Genomic DNA, 13,739 nt, shown 5'->3' on the forward strand with positions numbered 1-13,739 from the left:
TGAACTATATAAACAATCAAAATTTAATGTATAACATGGTAAAAAAAATTGAGACAAGCAAAGGTAACTCAGACTTTCGACCATTTACTTACAAATACTCTCTTCGTCCCATTTAAATGACACACTTTCTTTTTAAGTTTGTCTCAGCCAAGATATACCTTTCTATTTTTGATAACTTTCTCTCTCCAATTAATACATCTAACTACTTTTTTCTTTTTCCAATTAAATATTCATCTTTCTTTCTCTCTTCATTTAATGCTTCCACACATTATATCTCTTCAATTAACTACAATAACCAATAACTCATAAATCGCGTGCCGACTAAGAAATGTGTCATCTTAGCCGGGACGGAGGGAGTCTAATCTTGGTAAAACACCAATAAATATCATATAATAAATTGATAATAATACATGAAATTAAATAATTGTTGAAGTTGCATGGCAGTGAAAACAAGAGCACATGGGACATAAGTTTTAAAACTGAGTGAAACAGTCTGCTAATTAGAAGCCCATTACATGGTACAGAAGTGGCACTTAAAATATTCAGAGACAGAAATGGGCTTCACTGAATTGGCATAACATGGCAAAACTTCTTTATTTTTATTTTCTATAATTAGCGGCCTAATTTATCATCAAGGATCTTAAAAATCTTGAATTGTCGGCAATAATTACGGCGATTAATGTGTGCTGTTAATTACAGACACAGCATAATCATGTAGGAATGTATCTAGTCCTAATATACCCAAGCAACACTAATTCCCTTTTGAAAATTGCACCATGGTTCAATAATTCTCTAGCATGTCTTCTTCTTGCACTTGGACAAGCCTACAGTAATGTGAAAACATACCTGCATCAAAGTTTGGGATCATCAAACTTTAATAATTAGATCCCACTTGGCAACACGTACGAGTATTATGGGTTTACACAGAACATCAATTGCAGTTGAAGACACCAAGAAAAATAAAGTTTAGGTGTATATGAATTGAGGCTAATTACATTATACATACAAATTTTCATTAATATTTCAATTTAGTATAAAAGATCGTAAGTTAATATATATCATACAAAAAGTTTGATTAGTGTTTTAAATTAGGACATTTCAGTCTAAAATCACTAATACTAGTACCTTTTTTTCTACTTTTCATCTTCTATCATCCAAAATTATGCCTTGAAAAACATGATAATATTTCTTTAAATAATACCTCATGTGTTGCCATATAGGCATTTTATCAAGCAATGAATTCACATGTAATTTTAAACGAAATATTTGTAGCTAATTTTGAAGTAATAGGATGAAAAATATGAAAAAGTAATGGTATCAGTGATCGTAGACGAAATGTACTAATTTGAAACACTAGTCAAACCTTGAATTTGATATATGCTAACTTAAAACTTTTTGTACTAAATTAAAAAATTTGTGAAACATTTTGTATAAGAGGTGCAATTACCCCTATGAATTGATCGTATAATTTCTCTGTCTCTAAAAAATAGTCTTATTTTATAGTACTATTTTACTCCATCTCATAAAATGAAACTTTTCGATTATAAAATGATACCGTTAATAAAGTGAATCTCACTGTCTTGAAACACTATTTCAATTACTATATTTTTTCTTTCTCTTTTTATACTTTTTTAATTTCCCATTAAAATTATCATCGTCCCAAAATCCATATGGAAGGACGGGAGTAAATATTTAGAGAGAATCGAGAAGGCAATAACTGAGCTTTGGGAAACGTGAGGTTTGTTTGAGAGGAATGGAGTTGTAAATTTTATAGGAAATTTCCTTAAAGCTAAAGGAGGTCTTGCAGAGAACATGTTTTATTTGCTGTCGAGGATCATACTTCATTAGTAGTATTATTTTATTTTATGGCTTGTGGAAAGGGCACACTCTGACTACGCCATTTCTTGTTCATTTCAATGCTTTGATAACACGTGGATAGTCAAGATCATCATCAAACAATTGATTGATTTGAGTGTGTCTTTCTTTAATAAATCGATTTGTTAATTAACTGATAATCATCATTTCAACAGTACTATTAAAATGCATTCAAGTCAACTGTAATAGTAATAATTTCATAAATAGAGTCAAGGTCGCCACTCATAATCATAGGGTGTTAAAATAAATTGTAGAGCTCTATGAAAATGTTTCACGTATTAATGCTGAAATTCGATTGTTTATAAGTTGCAACTTGCAATTGACTGTGAGCGAGCTAAAACGAATTACAACTTGACAAATTATATAAGTAAAAATATATATGCACTTAGAAGGAATAGCTATTTTAGTTTAATACACCTGTATGAAGAATGACTTATATAAGTGCAAATTTAAAGTCAAGTACTGAAGTCCGTAAACAATACTTATACACGAAGGTGGTATTCGGTTTACAAGATAAAATAATACCAAAATACAATCTAGGATTGAGGTGTGAGATTATTTTAGTTATAGGGGTTAGTTATGACTAATTATCTCATAATTATCCATCTAGGATTGAGTTATGTGATTGAATTTCATGAACCAAACACACTATAAATTTAATCTCGGATACAATCTTGCAAACCGAACACTCCCGAAATGTTCAATTTATGTTTAACAGTTTTATCCTCATTATTACATTATTTACTAGCAGTATAGTATAGATAATGTGTTAAGCGAATTTGTTTTTATAAAAGCATAATACTCCAAAATTACTTGTATTATTTTCATATTTCTATATAAATACTTTGAATTCCTTTTAGTCAGCGCCAGAATCAGAAAATTTAAATAAGATGGAGCTTAAATATTTTTAATAAATTTAATATATCCAATTTTACATATAATGTTTTTACAAATTGAAACGTGTGAAAACATACCCAAAAACTTTAGGACACATTTTTTTTGGGTATGATCAAAACTTTTTATAATACGTTCAACATAAAATTATACTCCATTCGTTCTATAAAAATAGACAATATTTCCTTTTTCGTCTGTCTCATACAAATAGTTCATATCCATTTGTGACAACTTTTTTCTCATTCTCTTTTACTTTATTCCATTATTTATGGGTCATAGTATCCGCTATACAATTTCAACTAATTTTTTTCATTCTCTTAATTTACCAATTACACATTAAAACGCATGCCAACTCTAAATGACCTATTTCTATGAGACGGAGGGAGTAAGAGTTAGAATTTATTTATTATTTATATTAGTGAGAAATTTTCATTTAAAGATCGTAATCAACATAATAAAATGTAAACTAGCATAGGAGTAGCACTCATTACAATTAATCTAACAAATAGAAAAAAAAAATAAATACAATGCAACTTAATAATAAACATAATTAATACATGAACCAAATCAACCGATGTTACGAATTAATAAATTGACACATAATGAGAAATTTCTGACTATGAGTCAGTTTAAAATATCTCATTAATATATACTAATAGATAGTACTACATTATATGAATTGGGATTAGGAATTGATATAAATTGGAGATACAAATTTGTAGGATAATTAGTGGGAAAAACGTTAATACATAGCTTCGAGTTAGAGTATTGGTTGACGCCTTGACGGCTTGATTCAATTTTAGAGTAAATAAGTAAATATTAGTGGGCCGTATTATACTGTATATGTTTTCAGCCCAATAACTTTAATTAAGAATAGAACTGTTCATCTTCTTTATTTAGAATACAGCAGCTTCGAACCTAAGGGATATGGCCAAGTGGTCAGAGAATTGATTCCTGTTTAGATGTGGAGCAGTTTTAAATTATTGGGCCAACTGTCTCATCTTTCGAAGTACCCATAAACCAAAATGGGGCTCGGCGGTGGATACCCTTAGTCTATTAACCAAAAAAAAAATACAACAGCTTCACTGGGTGTGGCGCCATAACGTAAGGCTCTCTCCGATGGTACCATTATTAGTTGGGCTCCAGCCAAGCCCCCACTGGAGCAACGACTTGGCCTGAGTTGGATCTGTTGTTGCTTTTAGTAATTGGTAGGGATAATATAAAATAACCGATTCACAAGGAAAGTATAAAATCGAGTTATACTTAATACTTCCATCAGTTCATGAATACATGTTCCATTATCCAGAGTTGATCGGCTCGGGTGTTAAGAAATTACTTTGATTTTGTGAAGGAAAGTGGAAGAAAAAGTTAGTCGAATATGAGTTCTACTTTCATATAATAGTTTTATGGAGTAATAAAATGTGAGTGAAATAAGTTAGTGGAGTGTATGGTCCATTTACTAAAAATAGTGAAATGGGACTTTTATTAGCGGACAGACGACAAAGGAAAAATATGACATTTAATGACGGGCGAAGAGAGGGCGTATCAACTTGTGATTTAGATACAAACATCTAAACTTAAATTTTTAGGAATGGACCAAGTATATATGCGATGTAGTACTACAATAACTAGACAATTTCATAAAAAATCATCATACTCAATCATACAATTTTCATAAAACTAAAATACTGTGTTGTGAAGCATGCGAATAAAATGTATGAATTGTGTTAACAAAAAATCTGATTCATGTATGCATATGTTCTATGATAGATTTACCGAAAAAGAGTATTGTTCTGCATAGTAGGAAATAGTATAGATGTGAAAGTAATAGAGAGTGAAGAGAGAGATTGAGATTTTCTAAAAATGAAAATGTAACATATTTTATAAAACCAACAAAACAGATTTGAATATATAGATGTGAGAGAAAAAGAGAATTAAGAGAGTTAGTAATTTATGTTTTTTAAAAATGAAAATATAACATACTTCATAAAACAACAAAACAGAAAAGTTGATATATACCTTAGAACAGAGCAGATGGAATAATATCTAGTCCTACTGCCCTCAAAATAGGAAACAAGTAAAATAACAACTTAGAACAAATCATAGATGTTGAAATACAATTTAATTAATAAGACTTTTCTCTTTTAACCAGTATTAGCCAAGTAGTAAATTACCATTAAAAAAAGATAGAGAAATTATTATTGATGCTTTTATTAAGGAAAAAAATATAACAAATCATACGATAGAATAAAAAAAAAAACAGAATAATTATCTCTTCCAAAGATATCTAACGTATCCACTTCTCAATTTCATTGAAAACGACATATGTTCTTTTTTTTTTGGGTAATCCAAATGTTATTATTTGGTGTAAGTAATACTTGCAAACCTCGAATGAAATCAAAGTCTAGCTCGTAGATCTTTCCTTAAAATTTTACCGGTGGATGCTTTTGGAATTGTAGCAGTAAAAAATACACGATTGATGCGTTTGTACGGCGCCACCTGCATCACAATTAATCAATATTAACAAACAATTATGATACTACATCCTTCCCACAAAAATATAGCCATTTAGAACGATACAAAAATTAATGAAAAAAAAAAAAGTACGATAAGAGAGAGAATGAGAAAAAATAGTGAAAATAAAGTTAATGAATTGTGGAGTCCATGTTCTAAAATTAGACTAAATCCAAATTTTTTATTTTAATGAAGCGGCAAAAAATAAGAATAGTTGCTATTTTTAAAAAACTGAGAAAGTAATTCTAATTAGAAAGATAAACGAAATTGTCAATTAAACTATCTTTAAAAAGTCGTTGATAGTGCAAAATTTATTTATTAAATTGGGTTACTAAAATAGTTAAATCTACCTTTTTCATAATTTATGCTGAGATTTTTTATACAATCGATGACGGCACACACAAAGCTAGACAAATTTATATAGCTACGTAAAATTTCACTCATTTTATCAAGACCATTTTCATTTTATATACTTACTCTATTTGTAAGTGATACATTTTCCTTTTTGAAATGTTTCAAAGCGATATTTGTTAAAAAGAAAATATTTTCATTGCTATATTTTTTTCTTAGTTCATTTATTAAATAATACTACATAATATCACGTACATAATATCACGTGTTGAAAGAAAAATGTTTCGCTTTAAGCAGGATAAATGCAGTATTAACTTGTCAGGAAAAATAAAATGTTGTAATACCTGCTTTGCTATATAGCTCTTGATCTCTAGCTCGGTAATATAAGCACCATTTGCTCGGACGACAAATGCAACTGGAACTTCTCCAGCGGCCTCATCCGCCATACTGCACATCAAAATCGAAACGATTAAAAATAAAAAATTCGGGTGTAGCTCATGTATTTACAGAATAGAAAAATATGACTCACGGCACAACAGCAGCTTCAGATATAGAGGGATGAGCAATGAGCAATGCTTCCAGTTCAGCAGGAGCAATATGAAAGCCTTTGTATTTGATCAATTCCTTCAATCTATCCACGATGAATACTTCATCATCGTCGTCTATGTACCCTAGATCGCCTGTATGCAGCCACCCTTGTTCATCAATCGTCCTCCTTGTCGCCTCCGGGTCGTTGTAGTAGCCTTTTTCAACGTCCACAGATACAATCAAGCTAAGATTATTGATATCACACATGCACATTGAGACTAATTACCTTTCATCACAGCGTCTCCCTTGATGAAGATCTCCCCCATCTGATTCCGAGGAAGAGAGGCGGCAGTGGAGGGGTCGATGATCTTCATCTGCGCATTTCTAATCACAGTTCCGCATGAACCAGCCTTGAATTTGAATGGCCTTTTGGCGAACCCTAAGCTTATAGATAGTAATCCGGCTTCAGTCATGCCATAACCCTGTGCATTATACATCATGCACTTCAACTTCACATAATTCCTTATTTTCTCAACTTACAAAAGATTCAAAACTACTACTACTACTAGTAGTAGTGATGAAAAAATATAACTATACTGTTTTTTGGAGTATTTTTTTACTTATTTATTGTCATGCCATTAACAACAATTAGCCTTGCATTTATAGTAACTTCTATCACAATTTGATAATACATAATTACCGAATTAATTTATCTAGTAAATGAATCAGGGAAGGATGCAGTGGTTTTTGATCAATCTATCAATATATCAATGCACCTTATACATAGACAAAACTAATTAAATGTGACGTGATATAAACGAATACGAAATAATGGCATGTCCGCATGTTGGCCCATTTACGTAACATCGATATGTCATAATCTCTAAAAAAATCCTTAGTGGAACGGTTGAGTGATGAACGTGACTCACATGCCAACATAATTATTTACAAAACTTTCTCACGATACGTTTAACTGTGACGGCTCAACGAGAAATCATTTCGATCATTTCGTATTTATATATAAAGCAATATAAAAATGAAATAGTATCTCATACCGACTCATATGCATTATTGGAATAAAAAAATATAGATAAAAAAATTCAATTAATGCAATAAAATTCAGTCTAATGTAAATTATTATAATATATAATATTGTTGTCGTGAAGTTTGGTCAAGTTTGATCAAATTGTTTAATACTACTACTCAATCAGCAGCCAATATATTGTCACATTGTTCATTTAAAAATCTGTTTAATACTTCTACACAGTCAACTCAACAAAATCATTACTTGATCATTTAATATCTTAAATCAAAATCATACTAGTAAAAACAAAACCAAATGAAAATTTCAATTTCTATGGTATTCAAAATTCCAGTGTTAGCATTAATTCACCAAAAAATATTAGTATTATAGATTTTTAATGTAAAAAAATGGAAATAATTAGCGAATTGAGTACCTGAGCAATAACAGCATTAGGGAGCTTTGCTTTGAGAGCTAGCTCAAGCTCTCTATCAGTCGGCGCCGCGCCGCAGAGGACTCTCCTCACCGACGAAAAATCGAACTTCTCCGCAGCCGCGCTCTTGGCAATTGCCAGCAATATCGGCGGCACAAACGGCGCAATCGTCACTCTGTATTCCTCTATTAACCTCATCAGCTCATTGATTTCATACTTAGGCACAATCACCACGGCCGCACCCACACGCAGGCACACGAGCATCACCGAAATCATACTGTACACGTGGAACATCGGCAGCAAGCAGAGCATCCGATCCTCACTATCGGTGTACACCGCCGGATTCTCGCCGTCCGTTTGCTGCGACACGCACGCGACCAGGTTTCTGTGGCTCAGCATCACTCCTTTAGGGAGACCGGTGGTGCCGGAGGAGAACGGCAGCGCCGCCGTGTCCTCCGCCTGGATCTCGACCGGCGGGAGCAGATTCTCGTCAGATCTCATAATTTCAGCGAAATTGAGGATCTCCGGCGACGGCGGAGGGTCGATTGTGGCGATTTTCGCGCCGCAATTGCGCACCTTCTCAGCGTAACAAGCGTGGGTGATTATGAGCTTAGGTCTCGAGATTTTAGCCTGAAGCGAGATCTCCGAGGCGGTGTAGAGAGGATTGGCGGTGGTGGAGATCGCGCCGAGGAAGGAGGCGCCGAGGAATGCGAAGGCGAATTCCGGAGAGTTGTGGAGGAGGAGCATGACGACGTCGTTTTTGTGGATTCCGAGGGTGTGGAAGCCGGCGGCGACTCTGCGAGAGGTGAGCTCGAATTCGGCATGGGTGAAGGTTTGGGCGGTGGCGGAGTTGATTAGATAGGGGCGGTGGCGGTGGGAGGAGAGGTTTTGGAAGCAATATGTGTGCAGAGGGAGATGAGTGGGTATGTTTATGTCAGGAAGCTTTGACTGGAAAATGTGTTCCTTTTCTTCTTTCAACTCCATTTCCTCTGCTTCTCTGCACCTTTACTTTTTCTTCTTTTTTTCTATAATAAAAATTTGTTTGTAGAGGGAGAAGAAATTCACGTTCTATTTAAGGTGTCGAGTTTCAGTAAATTGACTTTGCATTATTAATTTTCGGAAAAGATTAAAGCCCGAAATATGTATTGAACATATGTCTATTTTATAATTTCGGTCTTATACTTTATCTTTTGAATTTTTGCATTCTGACCATTTCAACTCGAATCACAATTGGTCATACACTAACAATTCCATTCATTTTTAAACGATTTTAACCCGAATGAGACTGTTAAAACCATAAAAATCGGTCAAAATCGGATTAAAACCGTTTAAAAATTGACAGAACTGTTAGTGTATGACCAATTGTGATCGAGTTGAAATGTTCATGATGCAAAAATTCAAAAGATAAAATATGAGATCAAAATCATAAAATGGACATATGTTTAGGACCAATTTTGGCCTTTACTCTTCGGAAAATAGAGCCAATATATATTGTTATTTTCGGAACCTAGTCATATTGATAGATAAAAGCAGTTTAATGTTAAATTGATAAGTAAATTAAAAGAAAATAAGAGAAATTAATTCTAAACTGATAGATTAAGAGAAAATAAGAAAAATTTAATAAAATTTAAAAGAGAAAAATAAAATATAGATAAAATATGAGATAGAAAGATAAGAAACTATAGATAAAGTTTTATAAATTGGAATAATTAATAGTACTCCATAAGACTAATTTTATACATAAAATATGAGAGAAGGATAAGAAAATGTAGATAAAGTAAGTTTATAAATTAGAATAATTAATACAATAATTTTAAAAATAAAATATGAGATAGAAGAAAATGTGAATAAAGTAAATTTAAAAATTGAAATAAAAGACTAATTATAATAGACGGATTAAAACTAAAATCATGACACTACTTTTTTTAATGGAAAGAATATTAAAATTATAAACTCGCAATGCAATATGCAAATACCAAGAGAGAATAATCGTAACAAAAATTTGGCTGTTAAAATTTTATACGAATACACCTGCATTAGTCAAATCTTTCTTTCGCGTATTGTCTTTAGAGACAAATTGTATGAAAAGTTATGAACTTTTGAAATAGTCTAATTTTTTTTTTTTTAAGTTTTAAATGTTATATGAAAAGTTATGAACTTTATTGCACTGTATAAATTTTCCATCCGATCTGACCCGATAAACTTCCGACACAAAATTATCCTACATGGCGCGCTCGAGGCGTGACTTGTCAAATGACAAATTTAGGATTCATTTCGAATTGTGGAGTTAATACTACTTTTATGCTGAATTCGATTTGTGAAATTCTATTTGTATGTTTATATCGATTTATATGTTGAATTCAATTTATATGTTTTCATTTGTGCTACTCGTATGTTTATGATAAGTTCAGTGTCAGAGATTGCAAAGATATAAGAGAAACAATCAGAATTCGTGGAGTTTTGCCAAGTCTTGGCTCAGGCGCGCCACGTAGGATAAGTTTGTGTCAAAAATCTATCGGATTGGGTTGGATGAAAAATTTACACAGTCTGATAAAATTCATGACTTTTCATTCAACATTTAAGTTCAGGGAAAAAATCAAACTATTTTAAAAGTCTATAACTTTACTGACAATTTGTCTTTTTTTTCAATTGCAATTATCTAAACACATATTCTAATCACTAATTGTTTACTACTCCCTACTCCATTCGTCCCACAATAGGAGTCACATTTAATGTAGACACGGGTTTTAAGAAATGTAAATAATAGTTGGTTGGAAAAGTTAGTGGAATATGAGACCCACTTTTTTATATAGGTTTCGTAATAAAATGTTAGTGAAGTGAGTTAGTGGAATGTGGACCTACTTATCATTTATGGTAAAAGTGAAATGCGACTCTTATTATAGGATGGATCGAAATGGTAAAATATGACTCTTATTGTAAATTGAAATGAGTATTTAAAATGTCACGGGATGAGGGGGAGGTGGATTGGAATGGGATTGGGATCCCCAATTATATTTGTCACGGGAGATGGTGGTGGACCGGTGTATTTAGAATATCTAAAATTTTAGTTTCGAAGAAATTTTTATCATGGCAATTTTAGGGTTGTAATACTGAAATGTCTTGCATTCATTCCTTAGTTTTTACGTTCAAATGTACCGATGCTTGGATAAAGAAAATGTAGATTTTGCCTTATAAAAAATGTATAATTAATTACATGTGAAATCTTATAATCTTGCCTCTAAATTTTATATCATCTAAAAAATTACTTATTTTGGTTGGTATCAGATGAATGCGTAAGAAGAAAAGACGTAAGCGGTGTCAAGCGGGAATGGCCCGTCCAGTGGGAGTGAGGCAGCACGGGTGGCTACTGGACAGTAATGCAGTAGCGTGAAGTTGCACGGCCGACACTAGTGAGCGCGACAAGCATGTAGACTGGCGGTGGCCAATTTTTAATCTTTCTATACTTAGGATTTTATTCAAGTTAGTATATAGTTTCACCAATCAAAAAAGGCTACATTTATAAAAAAATAAATAAAAACCTTATGCTTTGTGAATATGTCTAAAATTTATGTTCCCCGAGTATTTCATCGATGAAGACTATAAATTTGTCTTAAATACACCTAGTCCTACCGTACATGCTAATGCATCAGCGCCAGTCAAGGAGCATATAACAAGTGGCGCAAGGCTAGGAAGATGATGACGTGTTGGGTTTATAGTGAACCATGCATAATGGAAGACTAAATAAATCATACTTTCTCCGCCCTTAAAAGTTTGTCTCATTTTTCTATTTCCGCCTACCTACAAAATTTGTCTCATTTCACTTTTTACCATTTTTGGTAGTGGACTTCATATTCCATTATTATAAAAATAATATATAAAAGTTGGATTCACATTCCACTAACTTTTTCAACTCACTTTCCATTACATTTCTTAAAACTCGTGTCGGGTCAAAGTGGGACAATATTTAGGGGTTGGAGGGAGTATATAAGATCTATTTGGTCAATTATGAGATTAATCAATTCGCATGTTAAAAAAATAATTACATGCTACAACACAAATAAGTTATGTATAAAAAATTTAAATTCTAAATCATGAATTATACGGTTTAGAGTTACCGAATTGATTTTCTAAAGAATCGACGATTGTTTGCACCTTTTCTACGTCCATGAATCTTTTGGCTGTGTTCCAACCTTTAATTTTGATCTTAGGGTAACCTAAGCTTATCAAAATAGTCTTGTTCTTAAATAGAGAATAGACAAAATTTCTACACAAAATAGGAGAGAAATTTATCCTTCTCTAGAGAGAGGGAACAATAATAATGAAGAGATTTATTTATAAAGTTATTTTGGGCCAGTTAAAGATCTACGGAGGTTTTGAGCCACACTTATTTGGCTTTTAATTAATTAAATTGAACCCTAATTTAATCCAAAGCCAAATAAAATATTATCAACCACTAGGGTAAAATAATATTGATTGTCCGTCTAAATCCGAAATTACGAGTATTCCGGGATTTCCTCTTAAATAATCCATTATTTCTCGCGCTTAAGGTATAAATATCCATTAATTATTTAAAGTCTGATTTTAGAGGTGGGTTAATGGTCAGTTCGGTTAATAACCGAACCGACTTAAAAATTGGTCAAAAAACTAACCGAAACCGACCCGATCTCTAGTTTGGTTACTTAACTAACCGATTCGGTTAAACCGGTTGGTTGTCGGTTATAACCAAAATAACCGAACTAACACTTCAACTTTTCATTTTTCACTTTTCATCTACTTTTATTATTATTATTATTATTATTATATTATTATTATTATTATTATTATTATTATTATTTCCTAGTAATACATAAATTGTTTAGGCACTTCAAAAGTTTAAACTTTAAATGATCTGAAAACTTTTCTATGATAATTAAGTGAAGGAATATCCTATTTTTAAAATAATAGTTAGGCACTTTATTGACTTTGAGATATTATAAATGAGTGACACAAATTAAAATAGACATTGAAAAAATTTGGAAGTAAATCACATTTTTTCTATTGTGACGCCACATAAAACAATGGAGAATCAATGTAATATAAATATGATATTTTACAAGTATAAAAATATTATAGAAGTTTATAATTTAAAATATAATTGAAATTAAAATTGAATTTAATTTCAGTTATAGGTTAACCGATAACCGACTTTGAGAAATGCCAAATCGGTACCGACCCGAACACTGTGATTTTCGGTTATCGGCTAATCAATAACCGATCGATTTCGGTTCGGTTCTCAGTTAACCGAATAACCGAGAACCGTTTACCTACCCCTATCTGATACATACTTTAATTAATTAACATCTATCCCAGAGTGGTCTAATTCGAAAAATATAATTTGTATTCGTGGAATAAATTCCAACCGGCCAGCTTTCCGGATAATAAAACTTTATTTCAGACGCCTCTTAATATCAAACTGAACTCACCCAGCGTACGATCAAGTGTAATAACAATCCTAGCACTGCTAAACACTGATCACCACTGCCCAGAATATCATGATTCTTGAGTAATGAAATACTGCACCTTTTGATAAGTCAAAGTAGTGGCATAACCAATATCATATGTTCAATATTAAATACATTGATTAAGAAACAGTAATCAATAAGACCTCGTCTTTCAGTAAATAACAAGAAAGACTTATCTCATTGTTCGATTTAAACAAAATTTAAAAAGTAAAAAAATGATAATAATATCTAGAAACTTGAGAAAAAAAAAAACCAAAATCAAATCCCCAAAACGACCCCCCACTTGTGGTGGGAGGAAGTAGGCGTCACGGCGCCTCCAAAACGCGCTATGTGGTGTTGGCACGTCTGCCCGTGCTCTCCACGACGGACAACCCCTTGGGACGGATGCATGCAACGGTGTGAGTCAGTGACTTGTTACCGACCATTCCCAACGGCCGAATTGGGCCTAGTTGGGGATGCTCTTAACTAGTCTAACAATGTAGTTACAAAATTTATTAGAGAGAAAAATGTGGAAGGGATTATGTAGCTCATTAAATTGATTTTAATCGTATTGTGTTAATATTTGAATATTTTCAACGGGTAAAATAGTCCATTTAAGACGACTTAGATGTATAGGTTTGCT

At 32.4% G+C, this 13,739-nt stretch overlaps 1 protein-coding gene across 1 annotated transcript; it reads right to left on the minus strand.

The window, feature by feature from the left end:
• Positions 1 to 5,019: 5,019 nt before the first annotated feature.
• On the minus strand, positions 5,020 to 8,663 carry LOC125192837 (4-coumarate--CoA ligase-like). Its single transcript, XM_048090497.2, has 5 exons — positions 7,620 to 8,663; positions 6,449 to 6,644; positions 6,164 to 6,377; positions 5,979 to 6,081; positions 5,020 to 5,268 (listed from the first exon to the last, which is right to left on the minus strand). Exons 1-5 carry the CDS (start codon positions 8,598 to 8,600, stop codon positions 5,167 to 5,169), a joined length of 1,596 nt encoding a protein of 531 aa, XP_047946454.1. The 5' UTR covers positions 8,601 to 8,663; the 3' UTR covers positions 5,020 to 5,166.
• Positions 8,664 to 13,739: the final 5,076 nt, after the last annotated feature.

This window comes from Salvia hispanica, chromosome 4, assembly GCF_029641045.1.
Source record: "Salvia hispanica isolate PSC_SH4W2 chromosome 4, Shi_PSC_v1, whole genome shotgun sequence".
Lineage (NCBI taxonomy): Eukaryota > Viridiplantae > Streptophyta > Magnoliopsida > Lamiales > Lamiaceae > Salvia > Salvia hispanica.